The sequence below is a fragment of the Notothenia rossii genome, assembly GCF_949606895.1.
Source record: "Notothenia rossii genome assembly, chromosome: 2".
Taxonomy (NCBI): Eukaryota; Metazoa; Chordata; class Actinopteri; order Perciformes; family Nototheniidae; genus Notothenia; species Notothenia rossii.
This window is the reverse complement of record NC_136904.1, coordinates 84961007-84975658: the sequence shown is the minus strand read 5'-3', so window position 1 is coordinate 84975658 and position 14652 is coordinate 84961007. Positions and strand designations below refer to the sequence as shown.

General features: G+C 37.3%; 4 protein-coding genes across 18 annotated transcripts in view; 2 read left to right on the top strand and 2 right to left on the bottom strand.

Moving 5' to 3' along the window:
- The window catches only part of lmo7a (LIM domain 7a), a 48812-nt gene extending 47152 nt beyond the window's left edge, over positions 1-1660 (bottom strand). For 5 of the 13 annotated variants that reach the window (XM_079665452.1, XM_079665461.1, XM_079665464.1 and 2 more), the window contains exons 1-2: positions 1220-1656; positions 872-980 (exon numbers count right to left, since the gene is read on the bottom strand). In XM_079665452.1, coding sequence (XP_079521578.1) covers positions 872-940 — 69 coding nt within the window. In that variant the 5' untranslated portion in view covers positions 941-980; positions 1220-1656. Of the gene's footprint in view, positions 1-871; positions 981-1219 lie in introns of all 13 variants that reach the window. The other 8 variants (XM_079665460.1, XM_079665463.1, XM_079665453.1 and 5 more) reach the window with 6 other exon arrangements.
- Positions 1661-2357: 697 nt separating this feature from the next.
- Positions 2358-6129, bottom strand: uchl3 (ubiquitin carboxyl-terminal esterase L3 (ubiquitin thiolesterase)). Its single transcript, XM_079662954.1, has 8 exons — positions 6124-6129; positions 5137-5265; positions 4862-5018; positions 4355-4440; positions 3624-3671; positions 3422-3497; positions 3231-3289; positions 2358-3132 (listed from the first exon to the last, which is right to left on the bottom strand). Exons 2-8 carry the CDS (start codon positions 5245-5247, stop codon positions 3043-3045), a joined length of 627 nt encoding a protein of 208 aa, XP_079519080.1. The 5' UTR covers positions 5248-5265; positions 6124-6129; the 3' UTR covers positions 2358-3042.
- A 1858-nt stretch (positions 6130-7987) lies between these two features.
- commd6 (COMM domain containing 6) lies at positions 7988-12090 on the top strand. Its single transcript, XM_079665909.1, has 7 exons — positions 7988-8205; positions 9358-9416; positions 9860-9925; positions 10018-10094; positions 10472-10640; positions 10733-10885; positions 10972-12090. The coding sequence occupies exons 1-7, from the start codon at positions 8181-8183 to the stop codon at positions 11020-11022; spliced, it is 600 nt and encodes a 199-aa protein (XP_079522035.1). The 5' UTR covers positions 7988-8180; the 3' UTR covers positions 11023-12090.
- An 828-nt stretch (positions 12091-12918) lies between these two features.
- Positions 12919-14652, top strand: part of tbc1d4 (TBC1 domain family, member 4) — a 28120-nt gene continuing 26386 nt past the window's right edge. Inside the window, exons 1-2 of one of the 3 annotated variants that reach the window (XM_079664589.1) lie at positions 12919-13411; positions 13898-14375. In XM_079664589.1, coding sequence (XP_079520715.1) covers positions 13977-14375 — 399 coding nt within the window. In that variant the 5' untranslated portion in view covers positions 12919-13411; positions 13898-13976. Of the gene's footprint in view, positions 14376-14652 lie in introns of all 3 variants that reach the window. The other 2 variants (XM_079664588.1, XM_079664590.1) reach the window with 2 other exon arrangements.

Below are 14652 nucleotides of genomic sequence, written 5' to 3'. Positions count from 1 at the left end.
TACAGCTACATTATTCCCAAAGACAGGAACAATAGACTTGATCATCAGTTACTTGAGACTATAACCAGGTGTAACATTATTCATCTGTTGGTCCAGTTTAATATCTGAGACTTAGGGGTAAGCCACTAGATTACACCAAAACAACATAAATCAAGAATGTATTAGACAAAACCCTCAGCTTTACACCTTTAATGGAGTCATTCTACAATTTAGGGTACATTAGATGTCCATTGATGTCAATTGATGATAATTATAATTATTATAATTATTATAATTATAATTATTATTATAATAATTATTATATATATATTATTATTATTATAATTATATATTATTGATATTTAATTAGGCTCATGTCAGTCTTATAGTAGCTAATATAAGAAATAATTCACACAAAAATACCACTTTCCAGTTTTGCCATATAGCTTATACTAATTAGATTTAACCTTCTCTATGATTAGTGCTTACCCAGTCAGTGCCTCTGAATAAAAGTGTTTTGTAAAAGGTTTACAACTTTATAGTCTTTTGTTGGTCTTACAGTGAGGAAAAAGTAATCACACAAAAATACCACTTTCCTGTGATCACAAGCATTTAGCAATTAGATTTAACCTTGGCTATGGTTATTGCTTACCTCCTGTCATTGACTGTGATGAGAAGTGTTTTTGTAAAAGGTTTTCAACTTTATAGTCTTTTGCCAGGTTTATATTAGCTGAATGAGGAAAAAGAAATCACACAAAATAACACTTTCCTGTTTTGCCATATGGTGATCACAAGCATTTACCAATTCGATGTAACCTTTATCTTTGATTATAACTTGCGTCCTGTCAGTAGTTTTAAAGAAAAATGTTTCTTGTAATGTTTTTTGACTCACCTCAATCCATCTCTGTGCCTCCAAGTACGCCTCGTCGCAGCTGACCTCGGACTGCTCGCGCCACTCCATCACAAAACCGTATTATCCGAGCTTCACCGAAGGGACAAATCTGTGTGTGTAGATGTCCGCATTTAAGGTCCAGTGACATCAAATGTGGGCCGGTCCAAACAAAGCAGATACAATGAAGGCACTCTAAACTATTCAAGGAATGTAGAGCATCACAGATAAACTTGAAAATCAAACTACTCAGTCATTAAATATGCCTCCTTTTGTTCATTTCCAGCAGGTTATTACTTTATGAATGCAAGGTGTAACAGGGACACACTCCCTTAGCATCAGCCTGCTTACCTGTTCTTTCATCCGACACACCTGTGGATAGCTTGTTTTGGTATTTTCACACACTATTTACTCCACCTTTTCAGCGACCAAGCCTCCCTTACAATCCAACCCTGGCTCTCCTCATAGACAGGAGATGTTATCTTCTCATGGAGTTCAAACTGCATGAGGCTGAGGCAGGAGGGTTTCCAAAGTGAGGTCTGAGGACCACCCACGGGTCCTTTGAGAGGCTTCAAGTTCCAGGTGAACAGAAATTGGCTGATATTTCCCTCTCCCTCGGAGGTTGTTTTGATCCCAGGTTTCCACTACTGTAAGTATAGTGAAACTCTACACCAATTCATATCCAGCTACAATATATTCTCATATTACAGCTTAATAAGTAAAAGCCGTGTCCATTCGAAGTTGTTGGGCTGCTTAGTATCAAATGTTAAAGCAAAAGTTAAAAGTTTGAGTAAACTTTTCCACTTGCGGGAGATCTGCAAATCCTTTTCCTGCAGCGCCCCCCAGCGGCCATCATGGCGACATGCAGGGCAGGAAATCAGCACTGACTTGGTGCAAGTAATATTAGCAAGGTACATTAACGTATTTTGAACACGAGTGGAACTTATAACTTGCAGGTTTCTTTGACAGCTATAGTTACTTTACATAAAAATAAATCACAATACTATGATCAAATTACATTACCACATAAAAATGCAGTGTCATAGATTAAAATACCCAACAATATAACGTTTTTAAAATATGATCAATCTTGACCAGTGACATTAAAATCCATGTTAATCCAAATATATTAATATAACAGAATGAGTACTTTGATGATTTTTTAAGTTTAAGAATTGTAATGGAGTATTTTGACTATTTTCCATTGAATTAATTCAGTAGTAGAGTGACTACTTTGTAAGTAGAGGTTACTTTGGATTCAAAGAAATAGCTTTTGTATTTTCAGTGTAGAGGCCTGATAACATTTTTAATATTTTATTTTCCTATTGTAGTGTGCTAATAAAAAAAGATACATATTTTCAGCAGGCCTAATCAAGTTATTTACATTTGACAATAAACCCATCAAATACTAAATCATACAATGATAAACAGATACATAAATTAACTTTCTAACATGTTTGTGCTACAGAAAAGATCAACAAGAGAAATGTGTAGTAAATTTGCCTTTTATTTGACAGAATTTGTAATTCATATTACAAAAATGTGGGCACCTTCCCCACTAATGTACAATCAAATTTCATATTTCAGCCTTTCTTCCAGAAGACTTATATTTTTCTGCTTTTTATAACATTGCTGTAATAGGCCTATCTTTTTTTAAAGCTATGACTGAAATTAAAGCCTTGCCAAACATATTTCTGCAGCCGGTTTTGACCATGTGTTAGACACATCATCTTAAACAAATCATTCCATACAGTATGAACCATTGAACCCAGGGTAAAAAAGTTAAGTTGTGCTCCCTCACATGTGGAAATCTTGTGAAATATATCTTTCTTAATTGAAAGTCAAAGACGCCATGTAAACAAAATGTAGTGCAGTGTCAGGGTAGTACAGTTGATATCTGTATTACAGCTCTCACAATGTTTCAGCAGTGTGGATCTGGAAGAGTTTGATCTCAACAAGAAATACTTTCGTTTTCACAGGAGCACTCTGATTTCCTTAACAAGTGATGCATAACAAGATGTTATTAGTTTAAATGATATCCCTGACCTTTTTCTTACCTTTGCCACAAAAATGAAAAATAATGAAAGAAAAATCTAACTCTCCAATTGAGCGAGCACTTGAGAATGTTTGGCAGTCATATTTTCTTCTTTCTCTGGGATCACAAAGGAGTTTCCTCAATATGAATCTTTGGAGAGGGCAATGATGGTGAAACGAACCTCCTGAGGGTCGCGAGCCATGAAGACCTTACAAACCTCTACAGCATCCTGCGGTGCAATTGAACACATCAGGAAATGATGACTTAGAACTCAACTTCAGAAATGTTTTTTATAGCAATCGTCTGTTTTATTATGTGGGGTCTTACCTCGAGTAAAGTGCCTTCGGAAGTTTTGCCGTGGACAATAGGGAAAGGCTTGCGGCCATCTAGGTTAAAAAAGAAAACAGTTTACCAGGAAGTTGGCCTGAAATGTGTATATAAAAGTCATCACTATCTACAATGACACAAATGCAATGCAATATTGTGGACGTACAAGCACACTTCAGTTGGTAACTCACCCAGTTCATATAACTGTCCCCCAACATTCACAAAAGCTATAAAATGCAGATTCACTTTCTCATCTACACTTGGGGCCTAAAGCAGACAACAAAATAAAAACAGAGTATGTTTAAGTTACACATTCTTTGAGATGAAAGACAGAACAATTGGTGGTATTTGTGCCAGAAGCATACACAGAACATTTAAAAACGCAATACAAACCTCAGTCTGTCCCTCCTGCGCACTGGATTCATGTGTCACACGTATACTCTGAAACAAAGTAGGGATAAAGCCAATGATTTGCAGTTTGTTTTGTACTTCATGGTAATTGTACCTACATGTTTAGGATAATCTAAATGTTCATGTACACAAGGCCAGTATTATGATGTTACAAGTGACAGATAGAGAGCAGTTACATACAATGTAGAATGCTACAGTTACCAGGAAAATAGTTACAAAGAGTGTCCATGTTGTTAGGACTCAAAATGAGGATTTTCTATAAAAAGGTACTGTATAAGTTGCTGTGACATTGATAATTGTTTGAGGTCGAAACTGTTTTTATTCATCCTGTGATTGACTAAAAATAATGGGGAAATATTTAATAAGAGCATACTTGTGGTTCTTCTTTTGTAAAAAAAAAAGTCGACAAAAAAACTAAAATCTTAACTGATTGCTTAAAGGAGGGTATGTAATTTTGGCGAAACCAGCTCGAGTGCGCTAGAGGCTGACGGGCAGGTAGGCCATCCAGTTATTTTAGACGGGCCGGCTCAGATGATTGGTCGTGCTTTTTACAGCGCCACGGCTATCACAGATGAAATTTTTTTAATGTATTCATTGCTATCGGGATGTTAAGAGCATTCCATGGAATATAACAAAAAGTGTTTCTGAAGTTAATTACCTACCCTACCTTTAATCTCAACATAATTAAGCAAAGATTTTCAGTTTTTTCTTACCTCGTCTTTTTCCAGGAAGGCAGCCTTTTCCTCTGAGGCCATTTTAGAGGTTTGTACGATAAACTTCATAAGAGGAGAATCAGGTTCTGAGGAGAGAGGACAACATTAAGTCAAATCTATAAAAAAAAAACTGTCTGCAGGCAGAAATGTTTTAGGATTTGAACTGGGTGATTTTCAACACTGATATTACAACCCCTAAAGATTAATTTAAGAAAAAAAAAAGTTATATTTCAGGGCTTTCCCAACTATTCTAAGGTTTTCTAGGGCTTTCTACGGCTTCTATTTTATCTATATTCTTGGGAACGGATCACAAGACCCCCCATCAAGTATGATGAGCAACTACATATTCTGGGGAAAATCATTCCTGTCAATTCAGTCATTTTTAACTCGCACACAATCAACTCTACAATCATTCAACCGTATTGAGTTGATGCTTTCAAATTGTAAACATGGAAATATTTGACACCCTCTACCATTGGATATGACGAGAACAGAAGAAATACTCACCAAACTCCAGGTGTTTTTGGTTGTTTGCCACTGCATGAATTAATCCTATTGTTCCACAGGCGTTTCCAATAGTCTGCTTCATGAAGTAGACGTCAGGGGACACTTCCTGTGGCTGACCCTTGAGTTTCTCTTCCTCTTCATGCTTGAAAGCCTCATACTGGACAGAGGAAGGAGAGAGGAGAAATATCAGTTGAGAATTGTTTTTTAATAGCATGGAAATGAGTCTCTACAACATGTAATGAACACACAGTTAATACATTTGACAGTACAAGTACCTTCTCTGTCACTGGGAAGAGAAGCAGCACCGCGCACACTGGTCGTGGCACCATGCTGAGAAGCTCTGGATCCAATCCGTAAACATCTCCAAATTGCCAGGTTGGTCTCATACCTAAGCAATTGACAAACTGCACAAACGCTGAGAGTAAATGTGTATGCATAAAGTACAAAGACATTACAAGTAACCTTACAAAGTCTCACAACGAACTTCCAACTCAAAATGTAAGTTGTATGTAATAGCTGGCTCCTTATTACCAACTGATAATGACCTAAATCTCACAAGTCTAGAATACACATGATTGACAGGATACAACAAAAAATAGTCAATACTTTCTTATAAATATGTGCTTTGTACCAGCTTACTAAACATATTTAACGTACAGGGACTTCTAAGTAAGTAATGCACTTTGGTACCTCGATTGAAAAGTTATATTAAACTATATCGATTAATTACAGATATTTTATTAGAAACTTTAAATGTGATATGTACTATTTGATGCTTTTCTATTTTCTCATGTACAGCTGATAGACTGATGCAATCAACATCTTGTCATTGTTATAGACAGCAGTTAGTTTGGTTATTAACATAGGACAATATCAATAACTTTACTTACTAAGTAGGAACATAATATTTACTGTAGGTGTAAGGCCTACATTGCCATAGACAGCTGCAGGAAGTGTAACTAACCAGTTTATGTGTATGAAGCTCGAGAAAAACACGTAAGATAACGTAAAATATATTCTCTTTAGTTTAGGGCGCAATTGCAGCATGCTACTAGCAATCAGTTAAAGCTTTTGTCATATTCTTCGCAGTCTATTTTCTAACATAGCTTTTAAAAGGCAGCATGTTTTACTTCTACGCTTCACTGAGAGCATCACGTATAAAACAGTAGCATTGTTGATGAGTAAGGTCAGGCCTTGTTTCTCTAAAGTCACGTTGCAGCTAATTATTGGGGTGTTAAATTAAATCAGAAGGAAATACTCACCTTTGTCATGACCTGAAATAAAAAGAGACATATACAAATGTTAATAATACTTATTTTTTAATTAACAAAGAAGCCACACCGGCTCCAGCTTTTGTTCTAAGGGTTAGCCACAAGTTAGCTAGCCCTCACATGCTTGTGAATGAATGACTACGACAAATCACCATTTTGAAGAAATAACAACAACACATACTTCTGGATTTGACTCCAAAGGCAACCATCGTGGACTGTCCATTTCGAAGTGATGTTAACTTTTATTTCCCTTTCAACTGAGAGCTAGCTGAAACTGATTTACCAAAATGTGTCTGACAGCTGGAAATAGCTTCCGAGTCAGGGAAATGGAACTTGGCATTCACGTAATGCGCAGGGGTACACACTTTTTTATAAACAACAAATATACCATACCCGGTACTTTCCGACAAGATCAAATGAGTAACATATATTGATTTTTGAATTGTAATATGTTACCAGCCTAGGTAGTCGTGTCATGTTTCTTAATCGGCTAAATGAAGGATTGATGAATGTACTACTCACACCCTCCAACCAACAGTGGACCATTCCAGGATCATGGGCGTGATTGAGATTCCCAGCGGTTGGGGCTGTGGACCACTATTGTATACAGTCGCTGTATGTATTGTCATCTCTTTTTTTGTATTTTTGCAATATAAATATGTTTGTATACATGGGCGTCACTTTGTTAGACAAAGTGGTGTGGAAAATTTCTCCAGATTTAACATCAGCATAGCAGAAGACAATTATTTCCTTCTCTTGAGTAGCCTATTGTACCTCAAGCACCTGCATGAAAAACCAATGCATAGATCTCTGGACCACCAATGAGTTTTCAAAACTATGAACGCCCAATTAAAGGTCTTGCTGTGATGTGATTTAGATTGAATGTGTACCTTTATCCCCCCCAATAGCACACAGGTATGGAGGACAGAACATGACACAAGCTAATTAATAAATAAATGCATAAATCCAGGAATAAAACAAATATAAGAATAAATAAATGTGAAAAAACACAAATGTTGAAATAAAAACAGGAATAAATAAATAAATGTGAAAATATTAACAGGAATAAATAAACACACAAAAATAAATACATACAAGAATTTTTTTATAAATGTGGAAATAAATATAGGAATAAATAGTCACAAGAAAAAAATAATATATACAGGAGGAGGTTAATTAAGACCTTGTATTTGCATGCTGACCAAGTCCTTTCTCTGTTTCTGTTACTATCTGAATAAAACGACCCTTTTTTCCTGGCAATGAGAAAGCCCTGCATTTATAAGTTCAAGCGTTTAAAAGTCTTTCAACAGCACATATTCTTTATTCAGACTGTACACCAGAGAAAGGACTTGGTCAGCATTCAAATACAAGGTCTTAATTATCCTCACGATAGTATCATTATATGTCTGGCCATTGGGAAATTATTCAAGAAGCCAATAATCTCAATTTTTTTTTCTTTTAACATGTAAACTACACATTCTGGTACCCTCTGACAAGAACATTAAACAAAAAGATAACATTTAATTCAGGCAAACAGACCGAACAACATGTCAAAATTGCACATCTTGACACTAAACCAATGTTCTTGTTTATTACATTTCTTTGTGCTCGCTGTTTTTCAGAAAATGTATAAGTTATACTTTTAAAAAGTGGTGGGGACATGTCTGCAGCGTCCCCAGCGCAAATGACGCCTATGTTTGTATATAACACAATACAATAAATAATAATACATATTTATTTCAAGAAGAAGAAGAAGAAGAAGCCGCCAGACGATGGCGCTGCTGTCTTAGTAAAATCCTAGAAGAAGAACTGACACTTCACCAGTAGGTGGCGGTATACACATTTTACGATGATTTTGATCCATTGAGAAACAGAAAAGAAGAAGAACATTCTCTATCCTCTTCAATGGTGAATAGTTTTCTCTGGCCAAAAGCTCGCTGTCCTTGTCAATATAATAACAGTAAGGTCCTCAAATTGCCAAGCGAGAAAGTCGCTAAAGTGGCAAAATTATCACGACGGTGTATCCTGCAACCTGACTGTGAGAGGAGATGCCAGCATTAGAGGAGTCTCAGGGTGGGTCTTTAATTTCAAGTAGCATCATAATCTTTTCAGTAAATTGTAGTTTGACTGAAAAGGGGAAGAAGAGGTACATCACCCAGGCAATGTATTGTTTTTTGTCATTAGCGTGTGCTTAACTATGTAGCTAGCTGGAGGTGTGTAAACCCATAGAGTGTATAAAGTGTAAAACATGTTATTATGAGTTCTCCTTAACGTCAGGGGACCATAACCCAAAACACTTCTTAATTCATAACCTGACCCAACCTTACCCTAACCAAAAACGGGTAGTTATTTTTGCTATACTAAATCAAATCTGTTGACTGTCGTCGGTACAATTTCGTGCTTCCCATTAATACCATTAGCTGCATCTGTTTTGAAAACACACGAGTAAGCTCGGAAATGGCATAATATCTATAAGATCATCCTGCAGACGGTTAATATTTGTGGCACAGTAAGTGTTTATACGTTAGCTTAAAAGTGGTCTGAGCATACACAAATAGATTACTTTTTTGCATTGGTTTTTTGACCTACTAGCCTAGTTAAAGAGGCCACTGAATCGCTGCAAACATCTTCGATTTTTAATCAAATACCAGTCTGATGTTCAGGGTGATATGGGGAATATATGGGATGCACTGGTTATGCACATCACAGGAGATTTAGAGCATAACAGAATAATCTGAATACATGATATTGTCTCTGGAAACATTGTCTGTATTTTATCTGAGAAATACTTTACTTTAATACTTAAATACATCTCTTTAAAGTGCTTACATACATGTTAGCCATTGGCATTGGAAGATATTTAACGACATGAATGATAACCTTTTGTGCCTTGGCTGTTGAAAGTAATTGTTTTCTTTATTTTTCTATATTAAAAAATCACAATTCCTATTCTTATGTATTGAACCTTATTATACCTTGGTGTCTGCTCTATTTTCCTGTCCTGAATATTTTACACTCTTGTCTGTTTACATAATAAACATCTAAGAAAAGAAAGATGTGTAATAAGCAAGTCAAAGAAAATGATAACGGATATATGTGCTACTATTTTTAACTGTTATATCATAAATAAAGACATTGTATCATTATAAGCAGATATGACAGAGGCACCAGGATTAACATATTTAGACTCAGGTGACAGTGACTTACTTCGCTCCTGTGTTTCAGGTGTCAACAAAGTTGTGGACAGCATCTGTAAACTTTCTCCAGATCGGTTGGCGGAAACAGTGAGTATGACGCATCTTTGATTATTTATATCCCTTTACAGTTTGCAAACAAGTATACATCTACAAAAAGATAAATTAGAATACAACATCATCTTAAATTATTACTAAATACAAATGTGCTTAGAATAGAAGCACCAGTAGTCGCACAAATACCGCCTAGGCACATTTGTGATATTGGGCTGTATACAAATGATTGACTCAGCATCATGTTGGCCTCTAGTATTTGTTTGATTACCTCAGGCACAGAATGGGTTTCTCAATTGACAATAAATTAAACCAAGTTGTAGTGGAGCAAACCTCTCAGTGTGAACAATCAGATGCTAACTACAATATAGTGTGTTTTGCTAATAGGAGCTGCACTCTGAACAAGTCGAACAGGATGTGGTGTGGTTGTCATAGAGCTCATGCTACACTTCTGATAACCAATCTGCTATTATCCACAGTGTCGCCATATTCTGTTTTACCTTCAAGGGCAAACTAAAGGAGTAGACTCAGCTGAAATGTCTGATGTGAGTCAATGTTTACTTCACATATTTTTTAACCTACAGTAACCCATCTTCCCAAGTTCCTCTTTCATAAGTTGTTTTTCTTTTCTGTGCAGGAATTCCAGAGAGCTGGAGTCAGATGTGACCATGAGGCTCTGCAGAACATGATCAGATTTCTCTTGTTAACATTCAGGTATCTCTTGTCCAATTATTATTATTTTTTGCCTCTGAATTTGCATGTTAAAATGTCATGTTAAAATGTGTGTGTCTAGCTATCATGTATTACTTATATTATTTTTAAAGGCCCACATGTTGATTTTTGTTTGCCCCTTTTAAAGTGTATTGTTTTAATAGGATCCAAGGATTCATTCAAGGATTCAAGGCTTTTATTTTCATAAGTTGCAAACAGATGAGTAATATCCCTTAGATCAGAGCAAGCCTTGTCATTGGCTCTTAATTGCGTACCGTAGCTTTACAATCATCTTCGTTAATTAGCCAGACAAAAGGCAAAATAATGCGTAAATATTTACATTTATCGTAAAGTGTGATAGTTAGCCTTTGTATCTTCAGGTCTGCTGGGAAGAGTAACCTCTCTGGGGACGACCTTGTGAAGAGGCTGGAAGAAGGCAGCAGTAAGTGGCCCAAAGCTTCCCTTCAGGTGTTGCACAGGTTGTGGAGTGAACACGGTGCATCAGTCCGGGCTCAGCAGGAGGTCGAGTCAGCGCTTAGCATCGGTCAGGTATGTCCTTATCTCATTTTCAAAACATTACTGGTGACCTGAACACACTTTTGTCTAATTGAAGGCTAATGAGACGTTGTTTTTTTTTTTAGTTAGTGGACATGCAGTGGAAGCTCGGCATGGCAGTGAGCTCCGACACCTGCCGCTCTCTCAACTCCCCATACGTGTCTCTTCTGTTAAAAATAGTTGAACCCTCTGGGCAGATCTGTCAGAAGTGTTTTGAAATGACCATTCCTCAGTTCCAGGTCTGTATTTATTGATGTGATTCTTAGTGTTGTTGGTAACATTTATTACATGCTTGATTTTTATGATTCTTCTTTTTCCTTTGCAGAACTTCCACAAGCAGTTCAAGGAGATGGCAGCTGTTATGGAGACTGTGTGATGGATGCAAGCACGCATCGGAGCTTAGGAGCTGGTTGAAATGACACCCCAGTTTACATGAAACCATTGGTAGAACAGCTTGGCACAGGTGTGTGTCTTCTGTCTCATATTGTGGATTAGGGCAAATGTCTGCTTTGCACTTGAAATGTTTTGTATATTCCTTAAGCTCCTACGTTATTTATCATTAGCTGTTTAAAATAGTAAAATAAATGCTTGTCATCACTTTTTTTCATTGCAAAAACGTAAGTTTACTTTCTCCAATTAACTAATGTGCAATGAATGCTAATGCAGTCTAATACACGTCAATCTGTAATACTACATATACTGTAATATGATTTTTTTGTTCTGGTCAAGTGAGGTACTGTTAAACTGTATTGCAATATACAGAGAGATGCAATACAATTCAACAGCAACACAAATGACATCCTCCAAAATGAACAGAAGAAAAACATATATACCATATAACCTATGCGAATGTAGGATGCCTTTGCAGGATTGTTGTATCAATATAAGTGTTATTTTTAACTAGGTGTACCTAATACACTTGCCACTAAGTGCATATCTACACACTTATAATACTGCAAACCCTGTCAAACAAACAATATGAATAGTGTGCTTCTTTTTTACATAATGGTTAACAATTATATGGTTTTCCGTTTGGTTTTGTTCTTTTAGACTACACAGAATTTAATTACATTTCCATAGTGAAACAATGATCTTTGCCACATTGCTGTATTGTTTACCTGAGGTTAGAGATGGGTGGATATGTACTGTATAGTTTTACTTGTTGGCTATTTCTGTTTGGGAGGGAAATCATCCACATGACATTTTTACAGGGCTTTTTCTACACATCTAAATTATGAAAACTTACTTTGTTGTGTTATTTTCTTGGTAATGCTGAAATGGCTATCGTTCGTTACCGTGGAAACCTTTGCTTTTTTTGTTCTGTGGTTAGTCCTCTCTTCATGCAATACAACAATGATGCAAACAATTATTATTAAATGTAAATCTTCATTGCATGGTTATTTGTTGGCAACTTCACTAATCAGAATAAATGTACTTATTAAGACTATTAGCCACCATCCCTTATTTGCTCCATGTTATCTACTCTATTCTGTGAATCATATAGGAAAGGATTACCATCTTGTTTCAAATTTCGCTGCAATGCATTGTAACCAGTCAATTAGATACAATGTCAACACTCATAGCAAAACCATATTATTTCATCAACTGGGGGTATACAGTTACATTTATAATGTGTATACTATACACATAAAGTGACGTGAGGTCTGTAGGGTAGCAGAGCTCTAGTGGCTCCTGCCTGAGTGATGAGGTTATATATGGCACAGATACTATTTTGGGGATAGGCGGGGTCTTAACATGATTGCATTGGGTAGATGGGAACATCTTAGGATATCAGATGTGAGTACAGCTTTCCAAGACTGTTTGTAAACATTTAGTTGAGAACTGCTTAAGTAGAGTACTGCAAATACTTCTGCCAACATATTATTATTTGGCCAAGTCTGGTCTTGAAAACGTGTGCTTAATGTACCAGTTAGCAGTGTTGAAAAGTAGCCAAGTACATGTTCTAATCTAAAGTACTGTACTTAAGTACAATTTTGAGGAAGTTTACTTTTACTAATTTATTTCTACTTTGCACTTCTACCCCACTAGAATTCAGAGGTAAATAGTGTACTTTTATTCCACTAAATGTATTTAATACTTTTAGTTACTTTGCAGATTTTGAATAAACATGTGAAGTATAAACATCAATTAAATAAGACTTTAATCACACGGAGTAACACTCAAAAGCTACCCTCCAGCATACAAAGTCATTACAACTATCTGCACCTTTACAAGCTTTAATAAACACATTAATGCATCAGTAATTGTAATCAAAACATAGATTATTATCCTGAAATGGGCCAATAGCATAATGAGAGTACTTTTACGTTAGGTATTCTAGGTATATTTTGATGCCCATGCTTTTGTACTTTTTTTTACTTGAGTAACATTTTGAATGCAGGACCTTTACTTGGATTGGAACATAGTATTCCTCGACTCTGGTACTTTAACTTAATGAGTAAGCTACTTCTTCCACCTCTGGCAGTTAGGTAGTTACAATTCACAGATTTATGGTCCTGCTGGGGGCTGCAAAAAATGTCCAAACACTACCATGGAAGAAGCTTTCCAGTTATTCTGCACAGAAGGGAAAGTTGGAGCTTGGTCCTGTCACGTTTCACACCGCGCTGTGCCCTGCCCACTCCCCCAGCACATGGGCTGGATGGGCGGGTCGTCAACGCGCAACAGCCGCTCCGCCTCTAAGGCGTTGTGGAAGAAAGGATCACATTTGGAAGACTGCATTCTAAAGGCGATAAACAAGCATCAATGTATGTATATTAGATATATGCAACCTCGCCGTCATGGCTTATAGGATTTAAGGGCTGGGTCTATATTAATGCACCCCCCTTTATGCGCTCAGGAGCAACGTTAAAATAAATCAGATCTCTCTGAGCGACTTGTGTTTACACAGGAGCAATCCACAGCCACGTTTTAGCAAGCAAGCTGGGTTGGGACAGTACAGTACAGTACGGGACTGTTTAGCTTTTTGAGTCACTGCCCATGCAAACAGTGGAGCGCCAGGGCAGGGAAGCAAGGTACAAAATACATGACCTTATAAGTTAATTTACCTGAAATCCAAGAAGGAAAAACTGTGCATCGGAGATATTTTGATAACATGGATTTTGCAGCTGATCGGCAGGGCGAGCACATGTTGTTGTGCATGTAGCAAATCGCTTGGTTGTAGCTCTTTCACTGTGGATGTGGACAAGGAAACTGTTGCAAACTAACTACAACTAGTGCGATCTTGGTTGCAGGGAATGGTAGGATACATCGACCTCCTTTTTTGAAAGTATTCTTTAGTCCCACATCGCTGTCAACGAGCTGAAAGTCGACATGGAGAGTCAGGATGAGAGGGAGAGCAGCCCCCCGAAGTCGGACAGGGCGTTCTCCCTGACTTACATCGGCTGGTCCTCGCTCGACAGGCGGTCCACCCTGCCCATGCTGCCGTGGCTGGTGGCGGAGATCCGGAGGAAATGTGAGAAAGGCGACTGCGGCCCCGTGGTGCAGCCGAGAGAGGTCCAGCTGGCCCTCAACCCCCCATTCATCCGATGTGTGCCCTCCAACAGCAACAACTCTTCAGTCTTTATATTTGAACACAAAGCACAGCTCATCTCTCGCTTCATCCACAACAGCAATGACCTCACCTACTTTGCCTATCTCCTGCGGGGCCAGCCTGACAACCCAGAGTCTGAGATGTCCTGTCACGTCTTCAAGGCCGGAGACCCCAACCAGGTAGGCCTGTCCAGGTGTCAAAAACACCTTTACACGTGTCACAGCAGCAACTAGACCAGGAAGAGAGCAGTATACCTAAATTCATGTTAAAGAATAAGACACTTAAACAAAAATAATAAAGGGATCTGTATATAACTCAAATTATAAATATATGTATCTAGTATTGCTATAGGCACTTGACCTCACAAAACTTCCGTCTATCTTTGTCATATTTATTTCCAAAGGGATTATAATTTAACGTGTCCTAAAGGTCCTCAATTTAAAATCCACTTTGATG

Coding starts and splice junctions, on each gene's coding strand:
- uchl3 (XM_079662954.1), bottom strand. CDS start 5,247: ATGAGACCAACCTGGCAATTTGGAGATGTTTACGGATTGGATCCAGAG. Junction 5,019..5,136: donor TCTTCCCAGTGACAGAGAAG/GTACTTGTACTG, acceptor TCCTCTGTCCAG/TATGAGGCTTTCAAGCATGA. Junction 3,133..3,230: donor CCGAAGGCACTTTACTCGAG/GTAAGACCCCAC, acceptor ATTGCACCGCAG/GATGCTGTAGAGGTTTGTAA.
- commd6 (XM_079665909.1), top strand. CDS start 8,181: ATGCCAGCATTAGAGGAGTCTCAGG. Junction 9,417..9,859: donor CAGATCGGTTGGCGGAAACA/GTGAGTATGACG, acceptor TATTATCCACAG/TGTCGCCATATTCTGTTTTA. Junction 10,641..10,732: donor CAGCGCTTAGCATCGGTCAG/GTATGTCCTTAT, acceptor TTTTTTTTTTAG/TTAGTGGACATGCAGTGGAA.